The sequence below is a fragment of the Somniosus microcephalus genome, chromosome 1 (genome assembly GCF_052327205.1).
Source record: "Somniosus microcephalus isolate GS21.2 chromosome 1, FLI_Smic_1.0, whole genome shotgun sequence".
Lineage (NCBI taxonomy): Eukaryota > Metazoa > Chordata > Chondrichthyes > Squaliformes > Somniosidae > Somniosus > Somniosus microcephalus.
In genome coordinates this window covers 329,435,148-329,451,941 of record NC_140987.1, presented here as the reverse complement: position 1 = coordinate 329,451,941, position 16,794 = coordinate 329,435,148, and the positions used below count along the sequence as shown (strand labels likewise).

General features: G+C 47.5%; 1 protein-coding gene across 1 annotated transcript in view; it reads left to right on the top strand.

Annotated features, from left to right (window-relative positions):
- The window catches only part of LOC147124903 (dedicator of cytokinesis protein 11-like), a 458,563-nt gene that overhangs the window by 312,962 nt on the left and 128,807 nt on the right, over nucleotides 1-16,794 (top strand). Inside the window, exons 40-41 of the mRNA XM_085994653.1 lie at nucleotides 113-247; nucleotides 9,505-9,687. Coding sequence (XP_085850779.1) covers nucleotides 113-247; nucleotides 9,505-9,687 — 318 coding nt within the window. The remainder of the gene's footprint in view (nucleotides 1-112; nucleotides 248-9,504; nucleotides 9,688-16,794) is intronic.

Below are 16,794 nucleotides of genomic sequence, written 5' to 3'. Positions count from 1 at the left end.
CTTGGGACGTTTTACTATGTTAAAGGTGCTATATAAATACAAGTTGTTGCTGTTGTTGGATAGTCTGATTGTTGGTGTTTATCCACTATTTTGAAGTCTGTTCCTCTCTCAGAACCAACTTCTAGAAGATGACGGGCATAACCCGCTGATGAAGAAAGTGTTTGACATCCTCCTCTTGCTAGCTAATGGTCAGTCTGAGACAGCCATGAAGCATGCATTTGCATCTTTACGAGCCTTCATCAGCAAGGTAAGCACCTAGTCCTCCTTCCTATTAGTGATGTGTAAGCGGAACACAGTATGTGAAAAAACCCACGAATGCTAATGATAGCCCTCAAATGACAGTGAGATACTCGCGTACAAATGCTTACCATTAGATGTTGGCCCATTTATACTTGCTTGATTATGGACGATTGAAGAGTGATCTCAGCGAGCTGTTTAAAAATATTAAAAGGATTTGATATAATCGATAGGGAGAAACTATTTCCTCTGGTGGGAGAGTCCAGAATAAGGGGGCACAGTCTTAAAATTAGAGCCAGGCCAATCAGGAGTGAAATCAGGAATCCGTTTTTCACACAAAGGGTAGTGAAAATCTGGAACTCCCCCCCCCCCCCCCCCCCCCCCCCCCCCAAAAAGGCTGTGGGTGCTGGGGGTCAACTGGAGCTTTCGAGACTGAGATCGATAGATTGTTGTTGGGTCGGGGTATCCGGAGATGAGCTGCAGATTGGTCATAATCTGATTGAATGGCAGACCAAGCCCGAAGGGCTGAATGGCCTGCTCCTGTTCCTAATGTTCTTATATTATAAAAAGAAGCAATAGTGATGAAATTGTTAGAGTGATGCTTTATGCCACTTTTAGATGTAAAATGCTGCGATTGTTAGTCTTATAAAACATACGTTTTAATTACTGACTGTAACTAGTTGGTTTCTGAATAGTTTTTGCACTATTTTAGGAGGGCAATAGCCCTGATTTTAACCTAGCCCACCGAGCGGCACGGGCGGGTTTGGGTCTGGCGCCTGACGCACAGCCCGTGCGATTTTAATCTCCATTGACTTCAGTGGAGAGTAGAATTAGGGCGGGGTGTTCCTGCCGGGCTGACGTCGGCAAAAGTGGCTGCTCCGTATTCTGCTTCCCGTGCGTGACGGGGGTCTGTGGCTCGGAGGGAGGTTTACTCTGCAGCTCGGAGTGTTTGATGCTGACACCGAGGGTCCAAAGTGGAGCAACAGTCCTGTCCCAATCACCGTGGTGAGGCAGGAAAGAATGTTGTTTTTAAAATCATATGTACTACTCCAGTTTTTATGAGTCCACGAAGGATTTGGTGTGAAATCTTTCAGAACCTGAAATCTAGAGCACCTTTGCTGGGCATAAGTATTAAAACTATATATTGATTGAGTTATAACTGACTCCAACAGAATGGTTGTGCTCCTTACACAAGCATGCATACTGTTTAGGGAGGAAATATCAAGTGCCTGAACTTGTTCGTAAATTAAACAAAGCCTTTTCTTCATTGTGTTGTTCATCAGCAATCCACACTTGGCTTTCTTTTGATGACTTCTAAATAGCAGCAGAATGTTGATGAAGTTATTCATTCTCAGACTTAGGATTCATTTACATTGCAAACCTGGCTTACGCTTTTCAGCGACTCTAGGTCTGCACTGTAAATCTGGAGTTAGGCTCTGAATCTGCCTGTGGAGCAGAGCAAGACGCACTGAAGAAATTACTTTCGCACTGCTTGGATCCGACTCCGCACCAAAGGCAATTCCAGTGTGCTACCAAAGCTGGTTGACCATGCTTGGTGAGGGTACGTTGGACGCTGGATGTGAATGGTTCGAGGACCCTGTCTCTCCCCTCCACAACTCTTAAACATTTTGACTTCTAACTATCAGGAGATATCTCCTCCGCCTGTGTGTCAAGCTCGGAGCCAAGCACTGTAAATGCTGTACTACCCGGCTACAACCCAAACCGCAAACTCTGATTGGGTGTATTCCTGGAGGTTACATCACATGACCTCCTGCCTCAAACTACCCCGCCCCCACACTCCCACCATTGGTCCATCCTCCGGGGGAACTGCCTTCCCACCGCCAATTAGAAAGGGAACAGACTCTTTGTTACCCAATTGGATTAATCTTCACTGTTAGTCAAACAGCCTCCCCACCCCTCACAATCTCCAGTATTTTTATAACTAATAAATTAAAGTGTTCAAAGAAAATGAAAAAAACACAAATTTTTGTAGTGTATGTACTTTGCAGAAGGAACTATATTCTGCAGCCCCTGTATACTGCAGTACCAGTAGTGACCACCCCTGTATATAAGCCTGTGTAGTAACATTTGCATAGTAGTTCCAGGTTGTCTCCATTCAGTAAAGACCTGTTCTAACCAACTCCTGCAGTCCGTGTCTCAATTATACACGGACATAATACTGGCGACGAGCAGATACGAACTTAGCTACAGTCTGCACCACCTCATGGGGATCCATCCCTGAAGCGAAGTTATCAGAGGTCGAGGCCAGAAGGAAGAAAGAAACAGAAGAAACAGGCGTCGACCGTGGGCATCCGCCTCTGAGTCAGCGGAGTTGAAGATTTGCAGGAGAGGCTGTCGAGAGCGGGGCTTGGTTATCCTGTCGATGGTGCTTCAGCTAATCGGGCTGGTGGCAGGTAGTACACTGATTCTTCCTGGGCTGCGGCGGTCTAGAGCTTGAGCGGGTGGCTTTGAAACGGGGCCGAGCAGCGTTGTCGGGAAGAGGAGAGAGAGAGAGGGTGGAGCACACACGGCGCGGCCGGTGCTACGAAGCCGGGTAGCGTACAGACCCGAGAAGAGGGAGGCAAGTGTCCCGCAGGGTTGTTCCGACGACGGGGAAATAATAAAAATTAAACGCGCAGAAAGCCGCGAGGAGCTGCAGTTTGCCACGGGAACCGCGGAGAGCGGCGTTAGCAGCAGCGTGGGGGGAAGTGCGCGAAGACCGTAGGGCGTCGCCATCAAGGCATAAAATGCCAGCAACAGCGCTAGCAACAGCAGAGAAGACAGAAAGCGCGGGAGGCGCCATCTTAATCCAGCGGGGAAGAAGGCAAAGCGCGGGAGGCGCCATTTTGTTAAATCGGGGAAGAAGGCAAAGCGCGGGAGGCGCCATCTTAGATTTCCAAGATGCCGAAGACTGGCAATATCACTGCCTTCGATAATGCAATAGAAGACTGGACCACGTATGTGGAAAGAGTCGAGGTATATTGCGAGGCAAACGAAGTAGCCGATGAGAAAAAGGCATCGGTACTGCTAAACTTAATGGGCGCAAGAACGTACGGCCTATTGCGGGACCTGATTACTCCAGCCAAACCGATGTCAAAGAGTTTTAACAAAATTGTTGCTATCCTACAGGAACACCTAAATCCTACACCGCTGCTGATAGCAGAAAGATTTAAATTCCACAGGAGAAATCAGCATAAAGATGAGAGCAATGCTGATTACCTTACGGAACTACGCAAGCTATCAAAGCACTGCCAGTTCGGAGCAGGACTGGCAGATACCTTACGGGACAAATTTGTCTGTGGACTCCTGAGTGAAGGAACCCAGAAGAGGTTACTCTCAGAGAAAGAGCTGACGCTAGATAAGGCTTTCAGCATGGCAGTATCGTACGAAGCAGCAGCAAGGGGAGCTGCGGAAATACAGCAAAAGCCACAGGAATACGGTACCCACGAAATGATACAGGGATTTGCAAAATTTTATCGCTGCGGCAGAACAACCCATGACCAGAAGGACTGCTGATCCAAGGACAAAATATGCAGGCAATGCGGAAAGATGGGACACATTGCACGAGTTTGCAGGTCTGGGAAGAAGACCAACGACAACAAAAAGGCTACTAAGGAACTGTACAGGAAAGTACAAAAGATGACGGACAGTAGTTCCGAAGACCAGATGAGTGATAGTGAATCCGGGAACAAGAGACTAAGCTGTCTCAAACTTCACAACGTAATCGCAAAAGAGGATCACCGAACCATTTGGGTCACCCTCACGATAGCAGGGTCCCAAGTCAAAATGGAATTGGATAGAGGATCAGCTCTAACCGTCATGAATCGACGAGACTACGAGCGGCTATTCTCACACATACCCTTGAAAGAGACATCCATTGTCTTGAAGACGTATACGGGGCAAAAAGTATACCCCAGAGGAAAAATAAGGGTGCCTGTCGAATACAACGGCAAGGAAATACAGAAATTGTATCTGTACATACTGCAAGATGGTGGACCACCGTTATTGGGACGTGAATGGATCAGAAAGATAAGTTTAGACTGGCACTCCATTCAGTCACTGACGGTGGCTGGTAAAAAGGATGACGACGTCACTCCTGGACGATTGTCAACAATCTTAGCTAACGCCAAAGAGGTATTTCAACAAGAACTGGGAACTCTTAAAGGCGTAACCGCCTCGATAAAAATAGAAGAGAATGCAATTCCCAAGTTTTTCAAAGCAAGACCGGTACCATCTGCAATTCGCCCAGCCGTCGAGGCAGAGCTGGAGAATCTGGAGAATGCAGGCGTGTTATCTAAGGTAGACTGGAGCGAGTGGGCGACACCCATCGTTCCTGTCATGAAGAAAACGTTAAACAATAAGTCTGAGGAGCCAAGGAAGGTTCGCATCTGTGGGGACTTCAAGGTGACGGTGAACCCAATCCTTCACACAGTACAATATCCTCTTCTAAGGATAGAAGATATCTTCGCCTCACTATCTGGAGGGAAGCGTTTTACAAAAATTGACCTAGCACAAGCATATTTGCGGATGGAGGTTGAAGAATCCTCGAGGAAGTATCTCACGATAAACACTCACAAAGGTCTTTACCAGTATAATCGACTGGTGTTCGGAGTAGCATCTGCTCCGGCGATATGGCAAAGAGCGATAGAACAAGTCCTGCAAGGGATTCCGGGGACTCAGTGTTACTTGAACGACATCCTAGTGACAGGTGAAGATGACAGTGAACACCTTGCCAACCTAGAGCAGGTGCTCACTAGACTACGTGAACATGGGCTACGGGCCAATCGCCCTAAGTGCGAGTTTTTTAAGAAACAGATATCGTATTGTGGCCACGTGATTGATGAAGAGGGGTTACATAAGTCCCCTGACAAAATTGAAGCGGTAGTTAAGGCTCCAGCACCTGAAAATGTGTCGCAACTGAGGTCATTCCTCGGATTGGTGAATTACTACCATAAGTTTTTGCCAAATTTGTCCACAATTCTGCACCCACTGAACGCCCTACTACAAACGGGAATAGCATGGAAATGGAGCGATGAATGTAAGCGGGCCTTTCAGAAGAGTAAGGACCTAATCACTTCAAGAGAAGTATTGGCTCACTACAACCCATCACTACCGATAAGACTGGCGTGTGATGCGTCTCCCTACGGCATTAGAGCGGTACTGTCACATAAATTCCTTGATGGTTCAGAGAGGCCGATAGCTTTTGCGTCACGCTCGTTAACTTCAGCCGAGCGTAACTACGCCCAGATTGACAGAGAGGCCCTCAGCCTGGTGTGGGGGGTGAAGAAGTTCAATCACTACCTGCACGGTCAGAAATTTACTCTACTTACTAATCATCAACCTCTTGTCTCCATTTTCAACCCTCAGAAGGGCGTACCGATAATGACAGCACAACGGCTACAGAGGTGGTCCCTTTTCCTAGGGGCACACCAATATGACATCGAGTACAAAGGAGCTAAACAGCATGGGAATGCTGATGGATTGTCGTGCCTACCGTTGCCGACGGTGGAAGAAGAACTTGCAGTGGATCCAGTGGAGATATTCCACTCGACCATAGTCGAATGTCTGCCTGTGACGAATGCAAACATAGAAAAGGAAACACGAAATGACCCGACACTCTCCTGGGTCTATGATTTAACGGTGAAGGGATGGCCAGCACATGGCGAACCACTGCTGCCAGCATTCTCGCCGAGAAGAGAACAGCTGTCAGTGTGCAGAGGAACCTTGATGTGTGGATCCAGAGTAGTAATTCCACCCAAATTGAAGGATAGAGTGCTCAATGAGCTTCATGAGGGTCATCTGGGAGGGGTAAAAATGAAGAACTTAGCCAGAGCGTTTGTGTGGTGGCCGGGAATCGATAGAGAAATCGAAGAGATGACCAAGAGCTGTACAGGATGCCAGAAGGTCCAAAACGCCCCACCACAAGCCCCTCTACATCCATGGGAGTGGCCCTCATCTCCATGGCAAAGGGTGCACATTGATTTTGCTGGTCCATTTATGGACTCGATGTTTTTAATTGCGGTGGATGCACATTCAAAGTGGCCAGAGGTAATAAAAATGTCCTCAACCACCACAGAAAAAACTACCTCCTTCCCAAGATCCACAAACAGGACTGCCCTGGTAGACCCATCGTTTCAGCCTGTTCTTGCCCCACGGAACTTATCTCTTCCTATCTTGACTCTATCTTTTCTCCCCTTGTCCAGTCTCTTCCCACCTACATCCGCGACTCTTCAGACGCCCTCCGCCACTTTAACAGTTTCCAGTTTCCTGGCCCCAACCGCTTCCTTTTCACCATGGACGTACAATCCCTCTACACCTCCATCCCCCACCCGGATGGCCTGAGGGCACTCCGCTTCTTCCTTGAACAGAGGCCCGACCAGTCCCCATCCACCACGACCCTCCTCCGCCTGGCTGAACTTGTTCTCACATTGAACAACTTCTCCTTTAACTCCACTCATTTCCTCCAAATCAAAGGTGTTGCCATGGGTACCCGCATGGGTCCTAGCTATGCCTGCCTTTTCGTGGGCTATGTGGAACAATCTTTGTTCCAGTCCTACTCGGGTCCCCTCCCTCACCTCTTTTTCCGATACATTGATGACTGTATCGGTGCCGTTTCCTGCTCTCGCCCCGAACTTGACAATTTCATTCACTTTGCCTCCAATTTCCACCCTTCCCTCACCTTCACATGGTCCATCTCTGACTCTTCCCTTCCCTTCCTCGACTTCTCCGTCTCCATCTCTGGGGATAGGTTATCGACCAATATTTACTACAAGCCCACTGACTCCCACAGCTACCTGGACTACACTTCCTCCCACCCCGCTTCCTGTAAGGACTCTATTCCATTCTCCCAGTTTCTCCGCCTCCGCCGTATCTGCTCCGACGACGCCACCTTCCACACCAGTGCTTCAGACATGTCTTCCTTTTTCCGCAACCGAGGATTCCCCTCTACCGTGGTTGACACGGCCCTCGACCGTGTCAGTTCTATCTCCCGCACCTCTGCCCTCACCCCTGCCCCTCCCTCCCGGAACCACGATAGGGTTCCCCTTGTCCTCACCTTTCACCCCACCAGCCTCCACATTCAACGGATCATCCTCCGGCATTTCCGCTACCTCCAAAGTGATCCCACCACCAAATGTATCTTCCCCTCCCCTCCCCTTTCAGCATTCCGCAGGGACCGCTCTCTCCGAGACACCCTAGTCCACTCCTCTATCACCCCAAACAGCCCTTCCCCTTCGCCTGGCACCTTCCCGTGCAAGTGGAGGAGATGTAACACCTGCCCCTATACCTCCCCCCTCCCCACTGTCCAGGGCCCCAAACACCCCTTCCAGGTGAAACAGCGATTTACTTGTACTTCTCGTAATCTAGTATACTGTATTCGCTGCTCACGATGCGGTCTCCTCTACATTGGGGAGACCAAACGCAGATTGGGTGACCGCTTTGCGGAACACCTCCGTTCAGTCCGTAAGGGTGACCCCGAGCTTCCGGTCGCCTGTCATTTCAATTCACCGCTCCATTCCCACTCGGACCTCACCGTCCTTGGCCTCTTGTACTGTTCCACGGAAGCTCAACGTAAACTCGAGGAACAGCACCTCATCTTCCGATTAGGCACTCTGCAGCCTTCCGGTCTCAATATCGAGTTCAACAATTTCAGATCATAACCTCGGCCCCTATTTCATTTTTACTTATATTTTTCCACTCCTTTCCTCCCCCCCCCCCCCTTTCCTTTTGTTTCTCTCTCACACCTGGCAGCTATCTTTTGCCCTGCCAGTACACCTTACACCTAATCCCAGCATATTACCATCTCATCTAGCTTCTAATCTCTTTTACTTCTTTTGGTTCTTTTATTCTTTTGTCCGATCGCAGCCCTGCCTTCGATCTAGTTCCTTTTCTCTCCAGTTTTGAAGAAGGGTCAAACCCGAAACGTCAACTCAAATTTCTCTCCACGGATGTTGCCTGACCTGCTGAGTTTTTCCAGCATTTTCTGTTGTTATTACAGAAAAAACTATCACAGTCTTACGAACCATATTTGCCAGGAATGGGCTGCCTGAACAGATTTGCTCCGACAATGGACCACAGTTTGTGTCTGAAGGGTTCTGGAGGTTCTTAAAGAACAATGGTGTTAAGCATTACACATCCGCCCCATATCATCCAGCCACTAATGGATTGGCCGAGAGGTTTGTCCAAACATTCAAGAAGGCTATCAAGGCAATGTGTAATGAAGATGTACCCCTACAACACAAGGTGGGCAACAACTTGTTTGCCTACCGGAATGCGACACATGCGGTTACCAACCAAACTCCAGCCATGATGTTCTTAAATCGAAGACTACGATACTGCTTGGATTTGGTTAAGCCAAACATCAGAAGAGATGTGGAGAACAGGCAGTTTCAGAATATGAATGAAAGGCCGACCAGGAGTTTTAAGATAGGTCAACCAGTTTTGGCCCGGGACTACCGCACTGAGAAATGGCAGCCAGGAACGATTTGTACACGGCAAGGACCTCTAATGTATACCGTGGACGTTGGAGAGAGCATTGTAAGATGCCATGCTGACCAGATTCTACAGTCACTGGGAAACATCAACTCCACACCACGATCTGATCACCTGGCGATGAAACCGAAGTACCAATTGCATCTACCTCAGAATCGGTGATATTGGAAGCAGATGAACCAAACAACGACATTGATCTCGACTCAACATTGCCAGAAGAACCTGATACCCCAAAGAGGCGTTATCCAGACAGAATCAGGAAGCCTCCTCAAAGACTGAACTTATAATTGCTTAACTTCAACTAATGTATCTAGCAACTGTAATTGTAAATATGTTATTTCATTGTTAATTGAATGTTATGTACTGTTTAGCTAAAAGGGGAGGAATTGTAGTGTATGTACTTTGCAGAAGGAACTATATTCTGCAGCCCCTGTATACTGCAGTACCAGTAGTGACCACCCCTGTATATAAGCCTGTGTAGTAACATTTGCATAGTAGTTCCAGATTGTCTCCATTCAGTAAAGACCTGTTATAACCAACTCCTGCAGTCCGTGTCTCAATTATACACAGACATAATTTTGTTTAATACTCTGAAGTTCTTTCTCCCTGGTTGCTTGCAGCAGTGTCCCAGAGATTTATCTTCAATTCCTGGAGAGTTGGCAACTCCAAAGGGCTAAATCTTTGCAGTGCAAATGCACCCTTTGAAATGCAGAGTTATGATTCATTTTGTTTGATCATTTCCTTTTTTTTTTTCCACCCCTTCCCCCTCCCCTCCAGTTCCCATCAATATTTTTTAAAGGAAGAGACAGTATCTGTGCCACATTTTGCTACGAAATCCTGAAAGGCTGCACATCAAAACTGAGCTCAACTCGAAGCGAGGCCTCCGCACTCCTCTACATGCTGATGAGGAACAACTTTGAGTACACCAAGAAGAGGACCTTTCTGAGAACTCACCTACAGGTTAGTCCCCGACTCAAGTGTTTTAAACCAGCAACTGAACTCTCTGTGCAGCACAGGCCGATCTTACAAGTGTTGTACCCAGATTCCCTGCCCTCTAACCTGTTTTGAAACATCCTTTCAGACCTGATGAGGCGCTACATGAACGCAACTTGCTTCTTGTGAGCATCAGTGTCGCAATTTACCCGCACACGTGGCAACACTTGTCCCTTGCACAGCTGTGCAATAATCCCACTGCTGCACCGATCCAAGTCAACTCGTGCTGCTCGGCATCATGACAAGGATTTAGTTTCACATCCAATTAACCAAAAAGTAGAAAAACTTTCCATGTTCAACAGATATGGAAAGATAGAAAATGTTTCTTGTGTACATTGTATAACCAATAGTGGAGTCAGAACCAGCAATGGAGAATAGAGGAAAGTTGGTTTTTTTTTTAATATACCTGCCTAAAATGTAAACATTAATTTCTCAGCTGATCAGGTTGTCAAAAGACTTCTTCTCTTGGTGTGATTTAATCTGCAATAAAACACACAACTGATGGCATCTGGTTCTCATGATCCATTTGGTCAGATTCCCAGATGACAGTTGGGTATCTGCCGTGGCTCAATGGGAGCGCTCTGTGTCAATAAGTTGTGGCCACAAGTCCCACTCCAGATCCTGCGCCCCATAATCCAGGCTGACACTCCAGTGCAGTACTGTGGGAGTGCTGCGCTGTCAGAAGTGCTGTCCTTTGGCTGAGATGTAAAACCAAGACCCCGTCTGCCCTCTCAGGCGGGCGTAAAAGATCCCATGGCACCATTTGAAGAAGAGCAGGGGAATTCTCCCCGTTGTCCTGGTCAATATTTATCCTTCAACCAGCATCACTAAAACAGATTATCTGCTCATTTATCACATTGCTGTTTGTAGGAGCTTGCTGTGTGCAATTTGGCTGCCACGTTTCCCAAATTACAACAGTGACTCCACTTCAAAAGTACTTAATTGGCTGTAAAGTGTTTTGGGACGCCCTGAGGCCGTGAAAGGCGCTATATAAATGCAAGTCTATTTTTCCTTCAAATGAACAGTACAACCCAGCGTTTACTAATTTACAATTTACAAAGCGGCAGTCCCACAATGCCTTGTAGGGTGGCTTTCAGCCCAAGTCTGGCACTCAAAGCTGAACACAGACCAGCTGGTTATAGCCGGTTACTGCACTAGTTAGCAGCAGGCACAGCCCAGCTGGTTACTGCACTAGTTAGCACCAGGCACAGCCCAGCTGGTTACTGCATTAGTTAGTACCAGGCACAGCCCAGCCGCTTACTGCAATAGTTAGCACGAGACACAGCCCAGCTGGTTACTGCACTAGTTTACATCAGCCACAATCCAACCGGTTGCAGTACTAGTTAGCATCAGACACAGCCCAGCCAGTTATTCACTTTCCTTCTCCAACCCCACCCCCCAACACAGACTTCCCTCCGCCACACCCTCACTGCCCTGTAAAATACTCTGGGGGGATAAAATTTGGTATCGCCCCGTTTGGGGCACAATTATCAGCCTGGTGCTAATTATCGCCTCTGAATGCAAACTTGGATTCTATCGCCCCTGGAGGTGATTGGAGCACTAAATCAGGTGCTACACACCTCTCTTAAGGTGCTAACGCCGAGGAGCGAGGTGCTGGCGAAGCTCAGGATGTCAGTCAGCAGTGGAACACAGACACACTGGCGCCGGCCAGTTCTTTAAGTCGATCTTGCTTTCCATCCACACCCTGCTCATTGCAGCTTTGAACCTCAGCCTGGAGAGACCTGTATATCAATTCTGCTGGAAAGAACAATGGAGAGACCCAGGGAAAGAGCTCAGAGTGCAGCCCCCATAGTCTTTTCTAAATCGATGCAAGGAAGGTCAAATCAAAATGAACCTGCAAACTGCTGCTCAGTACCCAAAACTTCTTCACCCAGCGTTGTATCTCTCCAGAAGTAACATAGAAACATAGAAGATAGGAGCAGGAATAGGCCATTCGGCCCTTCGAGCCTGCTCCGCCATTCAATGAGACCATGGCTGATCATTGAAATTCAGTACCCTGTCCCTGCCTTCTCCCCATATCCCTTGATCCCTTTAGCCTTATGAAATATATCCAACTCTTTCTTGAATATATTTAATGAACTGGCCTCCACCGCCCTCTGTGGCAGAGAATTCCACAGGTTCACCACTCTCTGGGTAAAGAAATTCCTCCTCATTTCAGTCCTAAATGTCCTACCCCTTATCCTTAGACTATGACCCCTGGTTCTGGACTCCCCAACCATCGGGAACATCCTTCCAGCATCTAGTCTGTCCAGGCCTGACAGAATTTTATAGGTTTCGATGCGATCCCCTCTCAATCTTCTAAACTCCAGTGAGTATAAGCCCAATCGACACAATCTCTCCTCATACGTCATTCCTGCCATCCCAGGTATCAGCCTGGTGAATCTTCGCTGCACTCCTTCCATGGCAAGAACATCCTTCCTCAGATAAGGCGACCAAAACTGCACACAATACTCAAGATGCGGTCTCACCAAGGCCCTGTACAACTGTAGCAAGACATCCTTGTTCCTGTACTCAAACCCTTTTGCTACGAAGGCCAACATACCATTTGCCATCTTAACCGCCTGCTGCACCTGCATGCTTACCTTCAGCGACTGGTGCACAAGAACACCCAGGTCTCTTTGCACTTCCCCTTCTTCCAATCTATTGCCATTCAAATAATAATGTGCCTTCCTGTTTTTGCCACCAAAGTGGATAACCTCACATTTATCCACATTATAGTGCATTTGCCATGTTTCTGCCCAATCACCTAACCTGTCCAAATCGTACTGGAGTTTCATGACATCCTCCTCGCAGCATACCCTCCCACCCAGCTTTGTGTCGTCTGCAAATTTGGAGATATTACATCCAATTCCCTCGTCCAGATCATTAATATATATTGTGAACAGCTGGGGTCCTAGGACCGATCCTTGCGGTACCCCACTAGTCACTGCCTGCCACTCGGAAAACGACCCGTTTATTCCAACTCTTTGCTTTCTGTCCGCCAACCAGTTCTCTATCCAAGTCAATACCTTGCTCCCAATCTCATGTGCCTTAATTTTGCATGCTAATCTCTTATGCGGGACCTTATCGAAAGCCTTCTGAAAGTCCAAATACACCACATCCACTGGTTCTCCCTTATCTATTTTACCAGTTACATCCTCAAAAAATTCCAGTAGATTAGTCAAGCATGATTTACCTTTTGTAAATCCATGTTGACTTTGTCCGATCCTGTCACTGCTTTCCAAGTGCTCTGCTATTACATCTTTTATAATGGACTCTAGCATTTTCCCCACTACCGATGTCAGGCTTACCGGTCTATAATTCCCCGCTTTTTCTCTGCCACCTTTTTTGAATAGTGGGGTAACATTAGCTACCCTCCAATCCATGGGTACTGTTCCAGAGTCTATCGAGTTCTGGAAGATGACCAGCAATGCATCTACTATTTATAGGGCCACTTCCTTAAGTACCCTGGGATGTAGATTATCAGGCCCTGGGGATTTATCGGCTTTCAGTCCCATCAATTTTCCTAACACCATTTCCCTACAAATACTGATTTCTTTCAGTTCCACCCTTTCATCAGACCCTATGTTCCCTGGTATTTCTGGGAGGTTATTTGTGTCCTCCTTTGTGAAGACAGAACCAAAATATGTATTTAGTTGGTCTGCCATTTCTTTGTTCCCCATTATAAATTCCCCCGATTCTGACTGCAAGGGACCTACGCTTGACTTCACCAATCTTTTTCTCTTCACATATCTATAAAAGCTTTTACAGTCAGTTTTTATGTTTCCTGCATGCTTACTCTCATATTCTATTTTCCCCTTAATTAATCTCTTTTTCCTCCTTTGTTGAATCCTGAACTATTCCCAATCCTCAGGATTATTGCTTTTTCTGGCCAATTTGTATGTCCTCTCCTTGGATCTTATGCTATCCCTAATTTCCCTTGTTACCCACAGTTGAGTCACCTTTTTTGTTTTATTTTTGTGCCAAACTGGGATGAACAACTTCTGTAGTTCATCCATTCGGTCTTTGAATGTTTGCCATTGCCTATCCACCGTCACTCCTTTGAGTGCCAGTCCCCAATCAATCCTACCCAACTCGCTCCTCAGACCATCGTAGTTTCCTTTATTTAAATTGAGGACCCTTGTTTCTGAGTCAACTACTTCATTCTCCATCTTAATGAAGAATTCGATCATATTATGATCGCTCCGACCCAAGGGGCCTCGTACAACAAGATTGCTAATTAATCCTTTCTCATTACATAATACCCAGTCTAAGATGGCCTGATCTCTGGTTGGTTCCTCGACATATTGGTCCAGGAAACCATCTCGTAAACACTCCAGGAATTCCTCCTCCGCAGTATTGTTACCAATTTGGTTAGCCCAATCTATATGTAGATTAAAGTCACCCATGATGACTGCTGTGCCCTTATTGCACGCTTCTTTAATTTCCCTTTTAATGCCAGCCCCAACCTCTGCCTTACTGTTTGGAGGTCTATATACCACTCCCACTAATGTTTTTTTCCCCTTAGTATTTTTCAATTCTACCCATACAGATTCCACATCATCAGAGCTAATATCCTTCATTACAATTGTGTTAATCCCTTCTTTAACCAGTAATGCTACCCCACCTCCCTTTCCTTTTTGCCTATCTTTCCTGAATATCGAATACCCCTGGATGTTGAGTTCCCAGTCTTGGCCATCCTTGAGCCACGTTTCCGTAATCCCAACCAAATCATATAAGTTTACCTCTATTTGCGCAGCCAATTCATCCACCTTATTACAAATGCTCCTCGCATTAAGACACAAAGCCTTCAGGCTTGTTTTTTTAACGCTCTGAGACCTATTAGAATTATTATTTACCGTGGCCATGTTTGATTTAAACCGTTGATTTCTCTGACTGCCACTTTTGTTTTTCTCCTTCCTATCTTTTGCTTTTATCCTTGTTTCCCTTTCCTCTGTCTCCCTGCTCAGGTTCCCAACCCCTTTCCATTTTAGTTTAAACCCTCCCCCACAGCACTAGCAAACAAACCCCCTAGGACATCGGTTCCAGCCCTGCCCAGGTGCAGACCGTCCAGTTTGAACTGGTCCCACCTCCCCCAGAACTGGTTCCAATGTCCCAGGAACTTGAATCCCTCCCCCTGACACCATTCCTCTAGCCACGTATTCATCTGAAGTATCCTTCTATTTCTACTCTGACTAGCACGTGGCACTGGTAGCAATCCTGAGATTACTACCTTTGAGGTCCTGTTTTTTAATTGACCTCCTAACTCCCTATATTCCGCTTTTAGGACCTCATCCCGCTTTTTACCTACATCGTTGGTGCCTACATGCACCACGGCAACTGGCTGTTCACCCTCCCCTTCCAAGATGTTCTGCAGCCGCTCGGAGACATCCTTGACCCTTGCACCAGGGAGGCAACACACCATCCTGGAGTCTCGTTTGCGGCCGCAGAAACGCCTATCTATTCCCCTTACAGTTGAATCCCCTATTACTATAGCTCTACCACTCTTTTTCCTCCCATTCTGTGCAGCAGAGCCACCGCTGGTGCCAGGAAGTTGGCTGCTGCCTTCCTCTGGTAAGCCATCCCCCCCAACAGTACTCAAAGTGGTGTATCTGTTGGAGAGGGGGATGGCCACAGGGGACCCCTGCACTACCTGCCTGCGCCTAGTACTCTGCCTGTTGGACACCCGTTCCCTTTCTTCCTGTCCAACCTCTACCTGTGGTGTGTCCAACTCCCTAAACGTGCTATTCACGATGTCCTGAGCATCGTGAATGCTCCAGTATGCTTCCAATCGCAGCTCCAGCGCCGCAATGCGGTCTGTCAGTAGCTGCAGCTGGGTGCACTTCCTGCACATATAGTTGTCAGGGGCACAGGAAGTGTCCCTGAGTTCCCACATATCGCAGGAGGAGCAGATCACGGGGCCGGGCTGTCCTGCCATGATTTACCCTTTAATTAATTGAGTTTAAATTAAGTCAATCAATCCCACTAATTACACTACAGTTAAATAGTTTTACCAACAGCCCCCGCTACACCAGAGAGAACTTAGAAACTATAAACCAGAGTTAAAGTTTAAAAAAGAGAGAAATACTCACCAACCAATCATTTACCTGCTTCCTGCTGACGTCACTCTTTGATTACTTTTTACCTCTCTCCCCTGCTGCTGAATTGGTCGGGCCTCGTTGCTGCCGCCGCTTTTAAGCTCTGCCGATGCTGCTCTCTCCCAGGTCCAGGCTCTGCGGTCTCTCTCTCTCTCTCTCTCTCTCAGAATGCGGGGTGCAAAAATGTCGCCGACAAAAAAAGGCAGGAAGCGGTTGCTTTTAAATAGCGCTCCCCCAGTCCCTTTCTGACTGCAAAACGCTCCCCTCAACCAGTGGTTGCTAGCCGCAGGCGGTAAGGCAGAGGGTGCCACTCAATATCCGGTCCGGGGCGTTGTACGCTCGACTGATGTCGTGATCTGCGGGCGCAGGAGATCGTGGCGGTAGTGTTTAGCATTGCTGCAAAATGTCCAGTCAATTTTGTGAGCGGTGCAAACATCGCCACGCCCGGGCGCTAGTTGCTTTGCGCCCCATTAGAACCCTCTTAGGGCACTAACTGGAGGCGCAAAGCAACCGAATTTTCCCCCTCTGTGCAGTCCCTGTACACAATGAGCGCTGTTACAGTTGATGCCTCTGACGCTTGGAGACTGATGCCCACATGCTGAAGTCTCACATTTACATCGCTAAAGCTGTGGTAAACCACTGTTAACTCTGTACAGGTCCGGGCATGTCTCCGCCCCTGGCTCCACCCCTAAGCCCGGGTGTAAAGGTGACTCACCACCCTTCCCCCGGGAGCTCTTAGGATGGATCCACTAGCAGAGGCATGCTCCAGTTCTTAGTCAATAAAAGCCTACTTCGTATAAGTTCAACTCGTAGTCTTTGGTGTTGTTGATCGTGCATCAATTTTATTGACTAAATTTTCGACATGGATCAAATCTTGAAGCCGGAACGTTTAGACCTGGATCCTCAAGCAGCAGATGCAGCCAATAACTTTGAACACTGGCTGAGCTGTTTCGAAGCCTTCCTGGAGGCCTCCAGC